Raw genomic sequence first — 20,055 nt, 5'->3', positions numbered from 1 at the left:
CTACATCGATCCTGCACAGAACAGATCTGGAACCTGAAGATGATACTGCAACATTGTCAGTCGAACCACACAGTAGTCAGCTTCGTAGATTTCAAGAAAGCATACGACTCGATTCATCGCACCAGTCTGTTCAATACACTTCGTGAATATGGCATAGATAACAAAACTACTTCATTAATTGAGCAGACTTTAACAGACACAACCTCAAAAGTAAAATTCATGGAAGAAGTTTCTGAACCTTTTCATATTAGGACAGGAGTGAGACAGGGTGATGGGTTGTCCCCACTCCTCTTTAACCTGGTACTGGACAAGATTAGCAAGACGTGGGAAAAGAAATACCTGGAATAAATATGGGAACAAAGGACAAACAAATCAATATAAAATGCCTTGCTTTTGCTGATGACCTAGCAATAATTATGTGGACTCCCGAGGAAGCCAAACGTGCCATCAAGAAACTTCATGAGGCTGCCATCAAAACCAGACTCCAAATTTCTTATGAGAAAACACAATCCATGGACTCCAGAAGTTCAAATCTGAAACCACTTGCAACAAAATATGGTGACATCAAACAACTACTTCAAGTACTTGGGTGAAATGATCAGCAACACTGGCAATGAAAAAGTAGCTCACAAAACATGAGCAGAAAAATTATTTAAAGCTTATACAATCACCTGGAAAACATATAGTAAGAAATCGCTATCCAACCAAGCCAAACTTCACCACTATCATATAGTATCTCTTACAGAAGTGCTCTACACAACTGAAACATCATAATTAACCATCAACATCAAGGACATTGTGAAAATGGAGAGGCAAATACTCAGGAAAATATCTGAACCGAAAATTCAAGATGGTATCTGGATGCGCAAAAGCTCTGAAGAACTGTACTCAAGGACTGAATGTTTCCTGTCAGTTGCATGGAAAAGACAACTGAAATTCTACGGACATTTAGCAAGAATGGATGCCTCTAGAATGACCAAGAAAATCTTCCTTATCATCAAAGGAATTCGCCAAACTAGGGCACACTGGCTAACAGAAACCCAAAATGACATCACGGAACTCAGTATTGACCCACTAGAAACCACATGGACTGCATACAGACAGAAAATCAACTCTCACAAGTTCACAACCAAAAACCAAACGGAAAAGAATCTGAAATGGACACAAGAAAGAAGACAGGCCCATAGTGAAAGCTTGAGGAAGTTTTGGGAAGAAAAGAACAAGAAAGCTGAGAAGATCAGTGCTAATTAATGGTAAGCTGTATGGCACCATAAAGTTGCAGAAAATAAAATGCAAAAATATGGGAAAGTGTCAAGGGAGAGCGATCAAGTTGAAGGTATAGGGTTAATGATATCAGTGGGTGTAATGTGGGACATAAGATGCTGCAACAGCAGTCAGCTTGGTCTTGTAGCTGTCTGTTGTGTGTGGTCGAGATGGTTGATACAGTGTGGCTCTCAAGCAGAGCATGCAGTGTAGTTTGTAAATGACAAGAGAAACACAGGAAAGAAGGACAGACATTGAGTATTGTAATGCATAAGAAGCAGTAACAAAGGAAAACAGCACTGGGTTTGGAGCGGAGATAAGCTGTGAGGCAACAATCAAACAATGAAAAATCCAGGATGGAATGTAACAACATTATGAAAAGGAAAGTTACTACTTGCCACACATGGAAACGTAACTCACACACACTTTACTGCAGTCTCTGGCAACTGAAGTCACTCTGTGAGCAGCAACACCAGTGCACGATGGGAACGGTGACTGGGTGGCGGCAAGGAGGAGGCTGGGGAAGGGGGGGGGGGGGGGAGGGAGTGATAGTAGGGTAGGGGTAGGGGTGGGAGACAGAGCAGGGACGAGGTGGAGAGAGGGTGACAGCTAAGTGCAGTCGGGAGGTTAGACGGAGAAGCCTTAGCCCCACAGAAATATCAGTCCTTTCCAAGCATGTCACATTTTGCACCACTCCCAAATTCAGTTATGGGGGACTTGTTAAACTGTTTAAAGACTTTCTCTTCTCCTCCCGGTCCCTACAGAGGAAACGCTGTTTTGCCAACAACCCTGCAATCAGACCCGACTAAAGACCAATCAATGTTGTACTCTGCTTGACTCGGTTCGCTCCTCCATCCAAGCATGATCCACCTCCACTGCCCCCAAATCACCACCTGTTAAATTTCCAGATTTTTTTGACTCAAACCTTGCCTCAAACCTTGCCTCAGCATCATTTCCGAAATCCCTCAACATAAAAACTACCTTACATCTGCAGAAAGAACCACAGTCCACCATCTAAAAACTGATCCCAACCTTACAATCCTACCTGCAGACAAAGACTCAGCCACTGTTGGTTTGTATCACAAGAATCACCTGGCAGAAGGACTTTGCCAGCTGCCAGATAAACTCACCTACAGACCTTAGGCTCATCCCAGAACCTCTCCCAAGAGTTCATCTCTCTGTTCACCGCTACTACTCCTGGCACTCCTACTCTAAAGTCCATAAACTCAACCACCCAGGATGCCCCATTGTGGTGGGCTACTGTGCCCCCACTGAGAGAATCTCAGCTCTCGTAGACCAACACCTTCAACCTATTACCTGGAACCTACCCTCCTAGATAAAAGATACCAATCATTTCCCCCACCGACTCTCCACAGTTCCTGTCCCTTTACCACAAAGTGTCCTGCTTGTCACTATTGATGCCACTTCTTTTAACACTAACATCCCTAATGCCCATGGCCTTACTGCTACTGAACACTACCTTTCCCAATGCCCAACAGATTCCAAACCAACAACCTCCTTCCTAGTGGCCATGACCAACCATAGCCTCACCCTCAATTACTTCTCCCTTGAATGCATTACCTACAAAAAAATCTGGGTTACCGCTGTGGGCACCCACATGACACCAATCTATGCCAACCTATTCATAGGCCATCTAGAGGAATCCTTCCTAAACACCCAAACTCTAAACCCATCACCTGGTTCAGATTCATTGATGACATCGTCATGATCTGGATTGATGGTGAGGACACCCTATCTGCATTCCTCTAGAACCTCAACAGCTTCTCCCCCATTTGCTTCACCTCGTCCTGCTCAACCCAACAAGCCACTTTCCTAGATGTTGACCTCCACCTCAAAGATGGCTGCATCAGTATCTCTGTCCATATCAAACATACTAACCACCAGCAATACTTTCACTTTGACAGCTGCCACCCTTCCCATAACAAGAAGTCCCTTCCATACAGCCTAACTACCAGTGGTCATCGCATCTCCAGTGATGAGTGGTCCCCCTCAAAATATACTGAGGGTCTCACCGAAGCCGTCACAGACTGTAATTATCCTCCTAAACTGGTGCAAAAACAAATCTCCCGTGCCTTACCTTTCCAGTTTCCCACCACCTCCCAAAGTCTCACCATCTGGCCACAGAGGAGCATTACTCTAGTAACCCAATACAACTCAGGACTGGAGCAACTGAATTACATTCTCTGCCAGGGTTTTGGTTACCTCTCATTGTGCCCTGAATTGAGAAATTTCCTGCCCCATATCCTTCCCACCCTTACCACAATGGTATTCCGCTGTCCACCGAACCTACACAGTATACTCATCCATTCCTTCACAATCCCTGCTCCCAACCTCTTACTTCATAGCTCATATCCCTGTAATAGACCTAGATGCAAGAACTGGCCCATACATCATCCCACTACTGCCTACTCCAGTCCAATCACAAACATCACCTATCCTATCAAAGGCAGGGCTACTTGTGAAACCAAGTCATGTGATCTACAAGCTAAGCTGCAACCACTGTGCTGCATTCTACACTAAGTGATCAAGAGTATCTGGACACCTGGCTGAAAATTACTTATAAGTTCGTGGTGCCCTCCATCGGTAATGCTGGAATTCAATATGGTGTTGGCCCACCCTTAGCCTTGATGACAGCTTCCACACTTGCAGGCATAAATTCAGTCAGGTGCTGGAAGGTTTCTTGGGGAATGGCAGTCCATTCTTCACGGAATGCTGCACTGAGGAGAGGTATCGATGTCAGTTGGTGAGGCCTGGCATGAAGTCAGCATTCCAAAACATCCCAAAGATTTTCTGTAGGATTCAGGTCAGGACTCTGTGCAGGCCAGTCCATTACAGGGATGTTATTGTCATGTAAGCACTCTGTCACAGGCCGTGTATTATGAACAGGTGCTTGATCATGTTGAAAGATGCAGTCGCCATCCTCAATTTGATATTCAACAGTGGGAAGCAAGAAGGTGCTTAAAACATCAGTGTAGGCCTGTGCTGTTATAGTGCCATGCAAAACGACAATAGGTGCAAGCCCCCTGCATGAAAAACATAACCACACCGTAACACCACTGCCTCCGAATTTTACTGTTGCCACTACACACGCTGGTAGATGATGTTCACTGGGTATTCACCATACCCACACCCTGCCATTGGATCGTCACACTGTGTACCATGCTTCGTCACTCCACAAAACTTTTTTCCACTGTTCAATCATCCAATGCTGATGCTCCTTGTATCAAGCGAGGTGTCATTTGGCATTTACCGGCATGATGTGTGGCTTACGAGCAGCTGCTTGACCATGAAATCCAAGTTTTCTCACCTCCCTCCTAACTGTCATAGTACTTGCAGTGAATTCTGATGCAGTTTGGCATTCCTGTGTGATGGTCTGGATAGATGTCTGCCCTTTACATGTTATGACCCTCTTCAACTATCGGTGGTCTGTGTCAGTCAACAGATGAGGTCGACCTCTACGCTTTTGTGCTGTACATGTCCCTTCACATTTCCACTTCACTATCACTAGTGGACCTAGGGATGTTTAGGAATGGGGAAATCTCTCGTACAGACTATGACACAAGTGCCAGCCAATCACCTTGACCATGTTCGAAGTCTGTGAGTTCTGCGGAGTGCCCTATTCTGCTCTCTCATGATGTCTAATGACTACAGAGGTCACTAATATGGATCACCTGGCAGTAGGTGGCAGCACAATGCATCTGATATGAAAAATATATGTTTTTAGGGTGTCTGGATAGTTTTGACCACACAGTGTACGTGGGAATGATAACCAACACACTGTTTGTCTACGTGAATGGCCACTGACAAATGACAAACTGTAGCCAAGAAACAAGTGGACCACCCTGTTGCTGGGCATGCTTTCCAACACGAATGGTGCAGGTGGGAACTTTCCCTGCAATGTATCCTACATTCTCGTAACCCTCCTGGCCTTAACCTTCATTAGTCATTGTTGTCACCCATCCAGCCCATTCCCTGTTCCCATTCCAGCACTACACAGTCCTCTTCTCCATTGCACCCAGTGTTTTTACTCCTCTTTTTCCACTCCCCCCCCCCCCTCCCTAACCTCCCCCCTGCCCTCCATCTAACCTTCTGACTGCACATAGCTGTCCATCCTCTGTCCACCTTGTGCCTGTGCAGTTCCCAGTACCAGTTCACTGTCCCCCATCCCTACCCTACTATCTCTCCCCTCCCCACCCCAACCTCCTCCCCACCCCAACCTCCTCCTTACCCCCGCCCACTCAACTCCCATCATGCACTGGTCCCACTGCTTGCAGTGTTGCTTCAGTGCCCAGAGGTTGTAGCCATGTATGTGTGAGTTTATATGTGCGAGAGAGAGAGAGAGAGAGAGAGAGAGAGAGAGAGAGAGAGAGAGAGTGTGTGTGTGTGTGCGTGCGTGTGTGCCTGTGTGTGTGTATTTTTGTGTGTGTCATCTATTTTTGACAAAGGCCTTCCTGGCTGAAAGCTTATTTGTAACAGTCTTTTTGTTGTTTTGTTGTGCCTATCTGCAACTCTGCATCTCCATTATACGGTGAGTAGCAACTTTCCTTTTCATAATGTTGAGCTGGAAAAAGTATATTACTGATTTTCTCAAACATTTATTTCCAGCTACTTTTGCTCTTCATATAATTGGTAATCTGGGAAACAAATATATAAACTTCCTCACGTATTTGGATATTTCCACTCAGTAATACCATACAGAATAATTTTTTGGGGTACCTCATCACTTAGAGAGAAAGTATTAATTGGACCAAAGCAAACAGTAAGAATAATATGTGGTGTTCATCTAATTGCATAGCCATGGTGCAGACATTTGCTAATGAAATTCACAATAAAAATTCCATCACAATTTGACAAGAACAGTGGCATCATGAGAAGACATTATGAAAGGTGGGACATGGCTCTTATTTAGGGTGTGTGATCACTATGTACAGCAATGTATGCTCTGCAATGTGCTCCCATGCTGGCCATGAGATTGGTAATAAGTTTCTGTGGTAGGGATTCCATTCCTTCACCAGTGTGGCTGGCAACTGCTTTATGGTCATTGGTGCTTGTGGACATGTAGCAAAACTTCTCCCCACCAAACCCTTATGTGCTCAATTGGAATTTAGTCAGAGGAACTGACAGGCCAATCAATCCACTGAATACCCTCTCATTCCAAGAGCTCCTCCACCTGCACTGTTTGATGTGGTCACACATCATCATTCGCAAAAATGAAGTCAGAGCACCATAACACCTGGCCCATCAAAATGATCATTTTCGACGTTGTTCCTAGATGCATTATGTGTTCCCACCTCTTGCCATATGACAGCATTCCCAGAATCACTACTCAGACTGAATCTGCTCTCATCTGAGAACAACATGTGACTGTACTCCTCTTTGGTCCATTCTCTGTGCTCTTGGAACCATCGCAAATGGTCCTGCCAATGTGTGGGTGTCAACGAAACACATCTTACTGGTCATTGGGCAAAGAGACCTCCCCCATGCAGATGCTGTGCTACTGCGGAGCATAAGATTGCATGCCTTGCAGTCCTGTTAAATGTGTTTGCAATTGCACCCACTGTTTGATGTGGGTCCCTTCTTGGCTGTTGCACAGTGCAACAGTGATCTTGTGCTATAGTTGACCACGTCCTTTCCTTTGGGCAGTAATGCCTGTGGTTTGGAACACTTTCCACTGTGAGCAATACCAAACTCATATGCTACACTCGTCACACGTTGCCCTTCTTTCAGTTTCCTGATCCCATTCCTTCAACTGCCTCGTGTTGCAGAACCAGCCCCTTTTGGCACTATAGTCACAGAGACCTCCTGACGTGTGACACTCAGCTTTATGCCCCTCACTGGGATACCTCTGGGAACGTGCTCCCATATTTTCATTCATTTCCACCAAGTAGTTACTATTTTATGGTACTTTATCTGTCTCATCCTTAAGTTTTGCAGAACAGTGTATAATTCCTCTTAGTAATCTGTAATTACTGAGATTCAACAGGTCTGAACTAATGTCATTAAAAAAAATCACTAATAGTCACTCCTCTGATTTTTGTTGCTTTGAATTAAGCAAGCAGTACTCTACACCTGACCACTGATCCTTGCTTATTGATTATAAATGCCATATGAAGGCTACATGGTTGCAGGTCATTACATATGTAAATTATCAAGACTTCCTGAATGTGGTAAATAATTCATGCCAGAATGATCTTTCTTGAAACAAGAGAAGCCTTTTCTGGCAAGATTATCGCCCCACGCTTGACACACGTCTCAAGCTGCCTGCCTTCACCTCTCCGTTAAACCCAAAGCCAATACTGTGCCACATATGTTGGACCTTCTCCACTGCGACCCTGTCTTATAATGCATAACTGTGTTCATAGGCTCAAAGAATGGAAAATCCAACATGTAACTACAAGACAAATACTAGAACTTCAAGCAAGGAGATGAGAATTGATAAATACACTCATAGTAATCTGAGCATGTTGTGTAACTACACAGTGTGACTCAGTTTATTAGAGTTATTTCATAAAAGAAAATGAAATTACAACAAGAAAAATTTTTTGCTTACCAATATGTGAACAGAAATATGCCCAATATGCACTGTGCCACATTCACGTGGTTAGATGGTGGTTGGTGTCAAGTGGCCTGCAGCAGGTAGTGGGTGGCCGGTTTCCAGTGGTCTCTGAAGTGCAAGGTAAATGATTCTGATCTTGATGACATCTGTCACCAGAGGTTAGAAAGTGACACTTTTTTTTATACTAGAAAACCAAAAGACAGTTCAAAAAAATTGAGGAATGACTGGACTCAAACTTGTGAGTTTGCATCTACAATGCATGACATTTACTACTATACCATCAGGAGATACAGCACTCTGAACACTTTCACATCCTACTGTGTTGCCAGATCATGCATGTGGCCAGACATAAAATTCTGAGGCGCAGCCAATTTTTGTGCAGTCAAGTGTACATAATGACAAATAAGGGGTCTTGAATATACATTGTTGAGCTCAAACGTCTAAGTTAAACTATTATTGCTCTTTCCATAAATGCTAATTTCAAAAAATAAAGAAATAGACATATTAATACATTTTTGGGTCATTCCATGTCAACTCACCTAGGCCTCCTTGCTCGAATTTTGATGAAATTTTATTCGAACATTCACCCATGTGTCCAAAGAACATTGGTAAAGTTTAAAGTCCACCAAAACAATACTGGTCGGTATGCAGTCACTTGTTTGACTCCATGCACCAATTTCAACAGAGTGAGCATGAGTTTCTGGTTACTTTGAGCTGTTATATCTCGTGCAATAGTTTGTGGAAAGAAATGAAATTTGGCCAGCTTGTAAAACTTTATCCATTCTCTTGAAAACAATAATGAAATAATTTTATGAGCTATGTTCACCCATCAAATTTTAGACAAAATAGCCCAAAAAAATGGATGTCCAAAGAATTTCAAAGTTTGGCCTGTTATATCTTTGGGACTAAAGTTATGGTAAATGTGAAGCTCGGCATGTGGTAACCATACAACACTTGGTTCTCAAATATAAAGTTTGATTTATGTACCACATTCCAATTCTGTAAAAAATGAAGTGTAAAGTTGAAGATTTTGTAAAAACATAAAAAATGTGGTCTTTTCTACATGATTTTGCAAAAAACTGTGTTCTCTAAAACTTTCCAGACTGGTCTCATTAGAAAGCCGATGGGTGTCACTGCCAAAAAAAAGTGTATTTGATTATCCAATGTGGGGTAAAAATGCTAGATAATTTGAATAACATTTGGGCATGAAAATTGCACAAGAAAAATATAAACTGCAGATCGTTATAGCTCATAGAGTAAACCAATGCTGAACATGAAATTTAATAGGCAATAGGTTGGTAGCACAAGAATGTGGAATACAAAATTTCACGCATCAATTATTTTCCAATAATCCACCAATTCATCAAAAATGACAATTTTTATGAAAAGGTGATAATAGGGTATATTCACCACTTGTTTCACAAATACCATTTTCTTTGAAAGTCTCAAAATCAGTCTCATTCGAAACAATGTGTTTTAAGACTCCCAGAACAGTGCACTTAGTTTCCAAGATGGGCAACAATGCTACATAAACTGAAGCTTTCTTGCCACATTGGTTATCATGTTTTGGCTCTCCATTGCACGTCCAGACAGAATACAATAATTTGAATCCGACCAGTTTGGCCAACTCATGAAGTTTTCTGGCACAACTCACCAGATAATGATGATATGCCACCTGGACAATAAGGGGATGATCAAGAGATGACACCGCTCAATTAAGGCAGCACTACTCTGCCACGACACTGAGTGGACCTAGGCTCTTCCCACGGTACTAATCGACCTCAGAAATGCTTTCAAACCAGATATAGGGGCTTCTTTGTTGGAACTGTTGTACAATGACATGTTGAGGATCCCAGGGCAATTTGTGGAAGCCAAAGCCCTATCACAACCAAGGGATGATCAGGCAGAATTCCTATGTCAGTTGCAAGAGCATGTGGTACAAATCTACCCACACCAGCCTCACAGACATGGTACAGCTACCATTTTCATGTGTCAAGACTTCAAATCCTGTTCACACTCCATGTTACATATGGAAGGCGTCAAACTGCCATTGCGGCCACTGTACTCAGGACCCTACCTTGTAGTCACAAGGGGAGACAAGACGATTGACATTTCAGCTAAACTGAAAGATAAGCACTGTTTCTATAGATAGGGTTAAACCAGCTTATGTCTTCCAAGAAGCAAAAACTCCTAAGCTTCCAAGACAATGGCCTTGCTCAGCAAACTGTCTCATTGCTGACCCCTCAGCCACCAGCTCAGATTACAGTATCAGTGGACATGCCAAAATGTACCTTGCAGATTACAGTATCAGTGGACATGCCAAAACATACCTTGCAGGTTGCAGTATCAGTGGACATGCCAAAACATACCTCCATTATCTGGTCATGGCATCCACTTTCCAACTCGTTATTTGGAATAATACTCCGCTTGCACCAAGACGGCTGATGTGGCGACATCATGCAGTTATAGTGTTGTGTCCCATGTGCCAGCTGCATGTGTTTACAAATGCTGTGCTGTGAAACATTTTGTGCCAGACAGCAGAAGCACTGTGTTTTATATACGTGTGTTTTGGTTTTGTTTTTCTTGATTGTGCTTTTTATATTTTTTATGATTAGGCAGTGCATACTTACGAGATAACTGTGATGTTTTTGTTCCCTGTATGGTATGTGATGTTGAATTGCAAGCTCTGAATGATTGAACAAGCTGTTGTATTTTTGCTGTCTCCTGTAGCTGCAATGAATAAAGTTACATTAATTGTTTGAGGGAGTTTTTGTATAGTCTAGTCTGGTTCAATCATATCAGGTACACACAGGTGCTGACAGTCGAATGACAGTCTGTACAGCTAGTAGCGACACATACAATTTCATTGAAATTTATAATGGTCATGCAGTAAAATGTCTCAAAATTAGGCATTCTGACATGAAATAACCCTTTTAGTACTCACTGTCTTATGGCATAATTTGTAACTCCTTGGTTACATATTCACATCTACAAAGTAGAAGAAAATTGCAATCATTATTTGTCATTGAAGAAGCCATGGGTTCGTGTTATTGCTCAGTATGTAGCCAGTAAAATATTGGACGTTTTATTCAACAACATAAAATGTCTTACTCTTAGCAAGACAGATTTTCAATTTGAACTGAAATTTCTTCCAAATAACTCAATTGTTATGAACTCTGCTGGTGTCACTGAATCTCTTGTGTCCGTCCACATTCAAATTTTCCTGTTCATTTCTTGCAGTTTGCTCAGTACTGTTTCATTCTTTCCGATTGTAATTTTCTCAATTCATCTGAAATATCTTAGCCCTTCTATGTGTCATTTCTTCTGAAAATTTGTGGTAAGAAGAGTATTGATCTTATATTTGTCTTCTGAATCTGTTATCTGGAGTCCAGTTGCTTTAAGATCTTGCTAAATTTCTTGGATCCATTGTCTTCTTGTCTTCTTTCTAAAATTTGTCACCACAGTTTGTTGTAAAAACATATTTCCTTTCAGTTTAAGATGAAAAATAATAAGATTCTTTTCTTCTTCATTGTGCTTTTGATTAGGTCACTCTCTCAATAGGCAGTTTTGTTGGGGAGGATTCTCGTAACTACTTTGACCTGGTAATTATTATTAATGCAAGTTCTGCTGATTCTTTCAGTTTTGAGTAGCTGATTAGCTCTTCATTCATTTTTGATTTGGACCAGGGTTTTGAAAGCGTAAGTGACTTCCAAGAGAGTTATTGTTTTATAGAGCTGTGTCTTAGTGGCCATTCTTTCTTCTTATATGTTGACTGGGTTAGAAAAAAAAGCTTTTTCTCATTTTGTTAGTTCTATTTATCCATGTTTGTTTTTCACTTAAGTTATGATTGATGATTTCTCCAAGATATTTGGACTGTAGAACCATGTTCATTTTTGGATTATTTATGAAGACTGCTTTTACACGGGTTTCATGGGCATGTTCCTAGTTTTGTTGGTGAATATTTTTAATCTAATTTTAAGGCAATTTTTGGAGACTGACAATGTGGGAATGAACAACTTCCATGTCATGAGCTAAGAAAGTTAAATCATCAAGAAATTCCAGGCAGTTCTTATTGTGGGTTTTGCCTCAATTTTGATTTTAGGTGGATTTTATTTTTGCCAGATCTACATGATACAATCAAGGGCTACATCAAAAAGCAGTGATGATAAGCCACCATCTTGTCTCAGACAGGTTTCTATTATGAAAGCTGTGAAGTTTCTCTGCTGAAATTTACCTTGAAATTAGTGTCAAAGTTAGTTCAGTGAGTTTTATTAATTTGGACTGCAGATCACACGATATGAGGGATTTTTAAAAGTGTGAATGCATGGATACTATGATATACTTTTTGAAATCTATGAACGATATAAAAAGCTATTTATTTCTTTACTGTTAGTCTTACCTCCATTTTTAAATAATGAATGGATCATTCTTGTAATACAGTGTTCTGGAATTTTCTCTGTGATCTACATTTTCACTAGATGTTCATAGAGATTTATTATTGCATGTTTATGTAATAAACAAACTAGGAATTCAAAATTAGTACTCTCTAATAAGAAGACAAAAACTTTTGTTTTAAATTTATGTATGTTTCACTGGCAACACAAAGAATGTCAAAGACTTATATGTTTATTTTTATTACTTGTAAGTCGACCTATTTAGCAAATGATAAGTGGCCAGTATATGACCATACACACAACCAAATCGTGTACGAGTGCCGTTTATACATATACATCTACATCTACACTCTGCAAACCATTGTGAGGTGCATGGCAGAGGGTACGTCACATTGTACCAGTTGTTAGGGTTTCTTTCTGTTCCCTTCACATATGGAGTGCAGGAAGTATGATTGTTTCAATGCCTCTGTGCATGCAATAATTATTCTAATATTATCCTCATGATCCCTATGTGAGGTGGGTGGTTGTGTATTCATAGAGTAGTCATTTAAAACCACTTCTTGAAACTTTGTTAATAGACTTTCTCAGGATAGTGTATGTTTATCTTCAAGAGTCTTCCATTTCATTTCCTTCAGTACTTCTGTGACACACTCCCATGGATTAAACAGATGTGACCATTTGTGGGATTAAACAGACATGACCATTTGTGCTGCCCATCTCTGTATACATTCAGTATCCCCAGTTAGTCCTATCCAGTACGGGTCTCACACACTTGAGTCACATTCTAGAATTGGTCACACAAGTGATTTGTAAGCAATCTCCTTTGCAGGCTGATTTCATTTCCCCAGAATTCTACCAATAAACTGATGTCTACCACCTGCTTTACCCACGACTGAACCTATGTGATCATTCGATTTCATATTCCTACAAAGTGTTACGCTTAGATATTTGTATGAGTTGGCCGATTCCAACAGTGACTCACTGATATTGTAGTCATAGGATACTACATTATTTTGTTTTGTGAAGTGCAAAATTTTACATTTCTGAACATTTACAGCAAATTGCCATTCTCTGCCCCACCATGAAATCTTATCAAGATCTAACTGAACATTTATGCAACTTCTCAGGCATTACTCTATTATAGGTAATTGCATCCTCTTCAAAAAGCCTGATTTTACTATTAATATTGTCTGCAAGGTCATTAATATAAAATATGAACATCAAGTATCCCAACACACTTCCATGGGGCACACCTGAAGTTACTTCTACATGTAATGACGACTCTCCATCCAAGATAACATGATGTGTCCTCCCTACCAAAAAGTACCCTATCTAGTTACAAATTTCACTTGTTACCCAAATGATCATGCTTTTGACAATAAGTTAGATGTGGTACTTAGTCAAATGCTTTTCGGAAATCAAAAAATACAGCATCTGCCTGGTTGCCTTGATCTAAAGCTTTGAGTATGTCACGTGAGAAAAGTGGAGGTGGATTTCACATGATCAATGTTTTTGAAATACATGATGGCTGGCATTGAGGAGGTCATTCTGTTCAACATACCTCATTATGTTTGAGCTCAGAATATGGCCTAACATCCTACAACTAATTGATATTAGGGATATTGGACAGTAGTTTTGTGGATCGCTTGTACTATCCTCCTTGTAGACGGGTGTTACCTGTGCCTTTTTCCAAGAACTGGGTATGGTTTTTTTGTTCAAGGTATCTGCAATAGATTATAGTTAGAAGAGGGGTAACTCAGCCACAAATTCAGTATAGAACCTGACAGGGATTCCATCGGGACCTGGAGCTTTGTTCAGTTTTAACAATTTCAGCTGTTTGTCAGTACCACTGGCACTAATACTTATTTCATTCATCTTTTCAGTGGTACGAGGATTAGACTGGGGCGATTCTCCTCCATCTTCCACTGTAAATGAACATTTGAAAATGGAGTTATGCATTTCAGCTCTTGCTTTGCTACCCTCAATTTCAGTTCCTGTCTTGTTAATTATGGACTGGACACTACCTTGGTGCTAGTAACAGCCTTTAGATACAACCAGAATTTCTTTGGGTTCTGTGAAAGATCACTTCACAGTATTCTGCTATGGTAATCATTGAAGGCATCACGTGTTGCTCCCGACAGCCAAACACATTTCATTCAGCATCTCTCTATCTATAGCCCTACACTTTGTTTTATAGCTGTTATGCAGTAATCTCTGTTTCTTTTACTTTGGTACAAATAAATACTTTTCGCAGAATATTCCTTTATAATTTACACTTTTCAACACATTCAAGCCATTGCAGGAAACCTTTTTCTCCATTCTGATGTTGTTACCTCAATAACACAGTTTTGGAAGCATTTAACAGCTTCTTGAAATAATGAAAAGCACTATCCACATTTTTTGCTCAACAAGAGGGAACAAAAAGAAGTCAGGCGATACGTCAGAAGAATGCAGGCAGTCTGTCAAATAATTGATAATTTCATGTGCTGTGTGATAGTTGACACTCCCATGATAAAAAATTATGACATTTTGGAATAAACTACCATTCAGCATTAGCTGTTCTTTGGTTCTCTAAAGTAGTGGTCACAACATGCACAGAAATTGGCATGAACCTTTTTTTAACTTCAGTCAAATTGTGCAGAATCTGTGTGGAACAGATCTTTTTCCATGGCTAGATGTTTGCACAAAATTGAAATTACTGCAGTCTTTAGTGTGCCTAAAGATATGTTTGTCTCACAGTAAGTCACAGATTGATCCTCTACAATTATAATGTGTAGAGAGCATCAATGATTCTTGGAACAACAGTTGACTTTGGTTGACCCTACAAAATTTGTCGCTGACAGTTGCATGACCATGATGAAAGTGTACATACTAATTGTATGCGGTCTTTTCTGAAGGTGGTTGATTGCCAAACCTTAAACAGAGTGATTTGAGGCATTGTTGTTGAGTTAGGCCTTTAAGAAAGACATAAAAAACCAACCAACAAAAACCTTCTCATGAAAGCTCCATTTTTCACAACATTGTTGCTTTAAATACTGACTGTATACAAAGCATGCATTTAATTTTTTAAACAATAACAAATGAGAAATTCTTAAACAACAGTAAAGCTGTCTTGTGCTCATTTGTGAAACAACTTAAAAGGTGACCTTCATAGTTACTGTGCTGCTGAATAAATTTTGCAGTCCATGAATCCAAATGCTAGAAAATTTTTAGAAGTTAATAATGAAGTATATTTTTAATGCCCCCTTTCTGTCTGCTGGCAATTTGAATATAGAACCATATTCCAAATCCCAGAAAGGAATCATAGCCTAAATAGATAACGTTTTTCTTTTTGTTGTTGCATAAATCCCAATTGATTAGTCACTTTTTTATATTAGTGCCACAAATATCATTCAGGAGTAGTACTGGAAATTAAACGTAAGGCTCTGCTATATGGTGGAAGAGCTCTCTATAAGATATGTGGTTGTACGCTTTATAGTGTAATTTTCACTGTTCACTTTAGCTATATTGACATTTTATTTACTTCACTTTTATTATCCCATTTGTTTAAGCATACCCATTGTACATTCTTTGTCCCACCTTCCTCTCCTCACATACATATAGGCTGCTTTGCCTTCTTTTTAGGTGTCCTCATCTTTCGTTCTCTGGACATCCATGTTTTCTTTCTTTTTCCAGTTCTACTCCTTTTCCATTCTTATTATTAGTTTTAAACACTTGTGTAAATTTTCTGTGGTTTCTGTAGATGACACCTTGCAACTACTGTAAACAGGGTCCTTATATAATATTGTGATCAAATATTTAAACCCTAATTCAACTTTTCTCACTAATTTGCATTTAAGTAGTCTAAATTTTCAAAATTAGATTGTATGTAATGATTGGAAAGACATTTCAGTTAAACACTAGTTGGAGAAGTTCAGATAACAGCATCAGTTTTAATCTTTTGTTCAATTATGTGCAGGAAAAAAGACTTTTTGAAGGAAACACCATTAGGGCAGTGGACTTCTGTCTCATCCTGGTCTGATGAATCATCAATAAGACACAGCAGTGCAATTAACAAGAGCAGAAAGAATAGGAAAACTGGAACAGGTAACTCTTAATTACATACGATGCGCTGTTTTAATGCAGTGGTATTGCATAAATTGCACAAAGACATCCCTAGTGTAAGATTTAGGAATGTTGTTTATTGCCAGAATACATACAGTCCAAAAGCTTGAAAGTATGTTAAAATATGTGGCACTCTGATTTCTCTTTCTTTTAATGCACTTGGAAATCCTCAGTGATTAAAAAAAATTGACTACCTTTTATGTAATCAGGTTCATCATCCAGTGGGGGTAAATCCCCATTGCGGAGGAATACTACATTCACAAATCAGAAGAGTGCAAGAATTGAAATAGGTAAGTTCAGCTACCATGGATGAAAAGTTATAATGGATTTGCTGGTAGCCAGATACTGCATAAATACCTTTAGTTTAAAATTTAGGAATTTTTCCTTACCCAAAGATAAGTTCAAAATTCTTGTGAGACTATGATAAAATTTTTATACACTATGTGAGAGTCTCTTAAATATTTAGTAGTTCTGTTTTTCTCTTGTGTCTGTGTTTAATTGATATACCAATGCAGCAAATTGATTCATTCATCATGTTTCATGAATCCAATAAGGAATGAGAACCTTCAGGAATGTGAAACAAGTGAACACATACGTTAACAGAAGATAAGAACTATTGTAAACTTATCATCTGCACTGTATTGGCATTCACTTATCACTGTGTAGTTTAGTATGATTTGATTTGATGTCAGCTGAATGTAACCTAGAATTTTAACAGCAGGCCAGTTATTTTGAAAGAAGCTCCTACTCCACCGAGCGAGGTGGCGCAGTGGTTAGACACTGGACTCGCATTCGGAAGGACGACGGTTCAATCCCGCGTCCGGCCATCCTGATTTAGGTTTACCGTGATTTCCCTAAATCACTCCAGGCAAATGCCGGGATGGTTCCTCTGAAAGGGCACGGCCGACTTCCTTCCCCATCCTTCCCTAATCCGATGAGACCGATGACCACGCTGTCTGGTCTCCTTCCCCAAACCAACCAACCAACCAAGCTCCTACTCCGTCAATTACATTACAGAGCTGAAATTTACACATATTAGTAGCTCCATATTTACATGGGTACAGTGATATTTTTGAAAGTAAATAGTTTTTCAATGTACAATTATGTGTCAGGCAGCTCTTCAATGAGATCTGCTACTTGCCATGCTGCTGCTAGGAATTTTCAGTCATTGAATCAAGATAAACAAACAATTTGTAGAAATAGTGGCCAGTGAGTGAGTGCAACGGCATAGTGATTTGTGTTTCGTCCTGTAGAAGGCAGATCCACTCACTTTTACATTCTGATCTGCATGCCTTCCCTGTTGAAAATGAATACTGTTCCTCTATTGGAAAAGCTGTAGTAGAACCAGTAGCATTGGGTGCAACAAATGTTTTCAGTATCACATTAACTGACTCACTGACTGAATGGTAGCTTGTGAGTGAAAAGTTCTGTATATTGGTACTTGTTTAATACAAAAACCCTGACAATCCCATACTACTCTTAAGCTCTAGTTTCAATACTCACAAGCAATCATAGTCGATCATAATAACCAGCTTACTGTAACTAGCCAAACCCATTACCAAAAGGATTAACAAATGGATTGCCTGTGACAGGATACTCGCTCAAATGTTACACAATTTTACCACTACAAAGGTTCAGTTTGTGGTCGCATCTTGTATAACATGCCATGTGGATTTTAGTTATTCAAAAGTCATAGTTGATATATTAAAATTGGAATTACTTGTATTTATCATTTTCACACATTCATGTCCACTTTGCAGGATTTCATGGCCAAATTTTAACCATTATACCATAAAATTTTCAGATCTATTCGGAGCTTCCTACATCCTTGTCCAAACATGATCATGGCTGAGATCTGAACTGAACGTAGTCTTCAAAAAGCAATTATCTTAGCCCACAAAATATGTGTGAATGTGCTGTCCTCTGATTGGCTGATATACGTCATAACCAATCTAGTATTGGTATTAAACCACGCAGTCCTGTGTCTTTTACTTTTGACCAATCACAGCTTAATAATTTTTGTGAACAATTTATCAAAACAACAAATTTACAAACTCCACAAATACCAAAATAGCTCCCTCTTAAAATAAAAAAAATTATCGTAAAATGTGTCTTGTTTTCTCAGTCGCATGAACTAGCTAGTTGCCCTTCACAATTTCCCCTGCGTCTGATTCCCTCTCTCAATATACAGTTCACACACTAATGTATACTCAGTTAATAGACATAACAATATTCATTTATTTAGTACTTCACATTCCCACCATCCTTCACACTAATGATTAAAAAAATTAGCAATATTTAATGGGAGTTGTAGTAATCAATCAATACAGTTTCATTTCCCAAATATATAGTTTAATATACTTGATAATTTCATAGTCTGTAAGATGCTGACACCTCTCGGCCACAGCCAAAACTACTTGCAGCTAACTACTGGATCTATCATGCGAGTCATGAATCATGTATGACGCTCTCTGCCTGCTACTGTCTCTTACTTAATGTAGGCGTGATGCAATATGCTGTACTTCACGAGATTACTTTAATTTTATTTTGAATTGTTAAGTATTATTCTAATATTGCACCACTTCAGTGACACGTAGATGAACTCAAAAGAGTGGAGATGAAATTATTGATATGGTTCATAGTTCAACCTACAGCAGCTGCAAGCATAGAGGTCATGGAGTGCATTTCACATCTAATGGAAATAAATACCTGACACAGAGATGGATGCACCTTTCATAGTTTGTTTTTGAAGACGTAGTTACAGTAACTCTTCATTGCTGGTACTACCTTGTTTTTGGACCTGTACTTTGATTTCGGAGCTCTGTTGGAATGTGTGTTGTTGTGTAAGAATATTCTGCCCTTCATTTGTCTGTACTGATTCAGGATCCTCCCTACGGGTTCGGGGGTTAGAATAGGCCCGAGGTATTCCTGCCTGTCGTAAGAGGCGACTAAAAGGAGTCTCATACGTTTCAGCCTATATGTGATGGTCCCCTCTTGGGTTTGACCTCCATATTTCCAAATTCTTCTGAAGAGCGAGCCAATTGGGGAAGGGCACCTTACATGGTGCATTGTGTCCATCGTCCATTGAGACCTTTAGCCAGCTTTCTCGTCATCACATTGCTGTCCCGTTAGTTCTCCATCTCCTGTGTGAGGATACATTCCTGGGTGCGATTTCCACTATGCACTGTGCAGTGTTGCTTTTTGCAGAGATGACAACCATGGACTTCCTTACACCTAATATCCAGCACGGTAGCCAGTCCGTTGTGGTGGGGCTGCCATGTACCCTGTTGGTTGTAGCCCCCTGACAACACAGGGATCACTCTGCTGATGCCTGCGCCATTAACTCCCCACGTATGCCAAGGAGTAGATGCCTATCTCCCTGGGGCATCGGGACTCTCGACAATGGCCATCCTGCCAGGTGGCCCTTGCTGAGGCTGGGTGGTGCCCGTGGGGAGGGCCCTTGGTCGGAGTGGGTGGCATCAAGACGAATGACCCGCAATGAAGCGTGGTACATCATCTCTCGCTGGTGGCCAGCTGCCAGCAGTCTCTAAGCATTCTCGGGCTCAACACAAAACACTCAGAAATATGATCCCAAAACATTCCCTTCTGTGGCCACGCCATGGGAGGAGCTTAAGGCTCAGGATGGCAGTGCCACTTGTTCACCCCGGTTCCTAGTTTGTACGAGAGAACATTTAGAGGACAAGTTTGGGGAGGTGG

General features: G+C 40.3%; 1 protein-coding gene across 6 annotated transcripts in view; it reads left to right on the top strand.

The window, feature by feature from the left end:
* LOC124790718 (spermatogenesis-associated protein 6) overlaps positions 1-20,055 on the top strand; it is a 166,494-nt gene that overhangs the window by 108,919 nt on the left and 37,520 nt on the right. For all 6 annotated transcript variants that reach the window (XM_047257810.1, XM_047257808.1, XM_047257806.1 and 3 more), the window contains exons 6-7: positions 16,193-16,320; positions 16,548-16,628. In XM_047257810.1, coding sequence (XP_047113766.1) covers positions 16,193-16,320; positions 16,548-16,628 — 209 coding nt within the window. The remainder of the gene's footprint in view (positions 1-16,192; positions 16,321-16,547; positions 16,629-20,055) is intronic.

The sequence above is a fragment of the Schistocerca piceifrons genome, chromosome 1 (genome assembly GCF_021461385.2).
Source record: "Schistocerca piceifrons isolate TAMUIC-IGC-003096 chromosome 1, iqSchPice1.1, whole genome shotgun sequence".
Taxonomy (NCBI): Eukaryota; Metazoa; Arthropoda; class Insecta; order Orthoptera; family Acrididae; genus Schistocerca; species Schistocerca piceifrons.
Note: the sequence above shows the minus strand (reverse complement) of the source record. Positions and strands in the feature narration are given on the sequence as shown.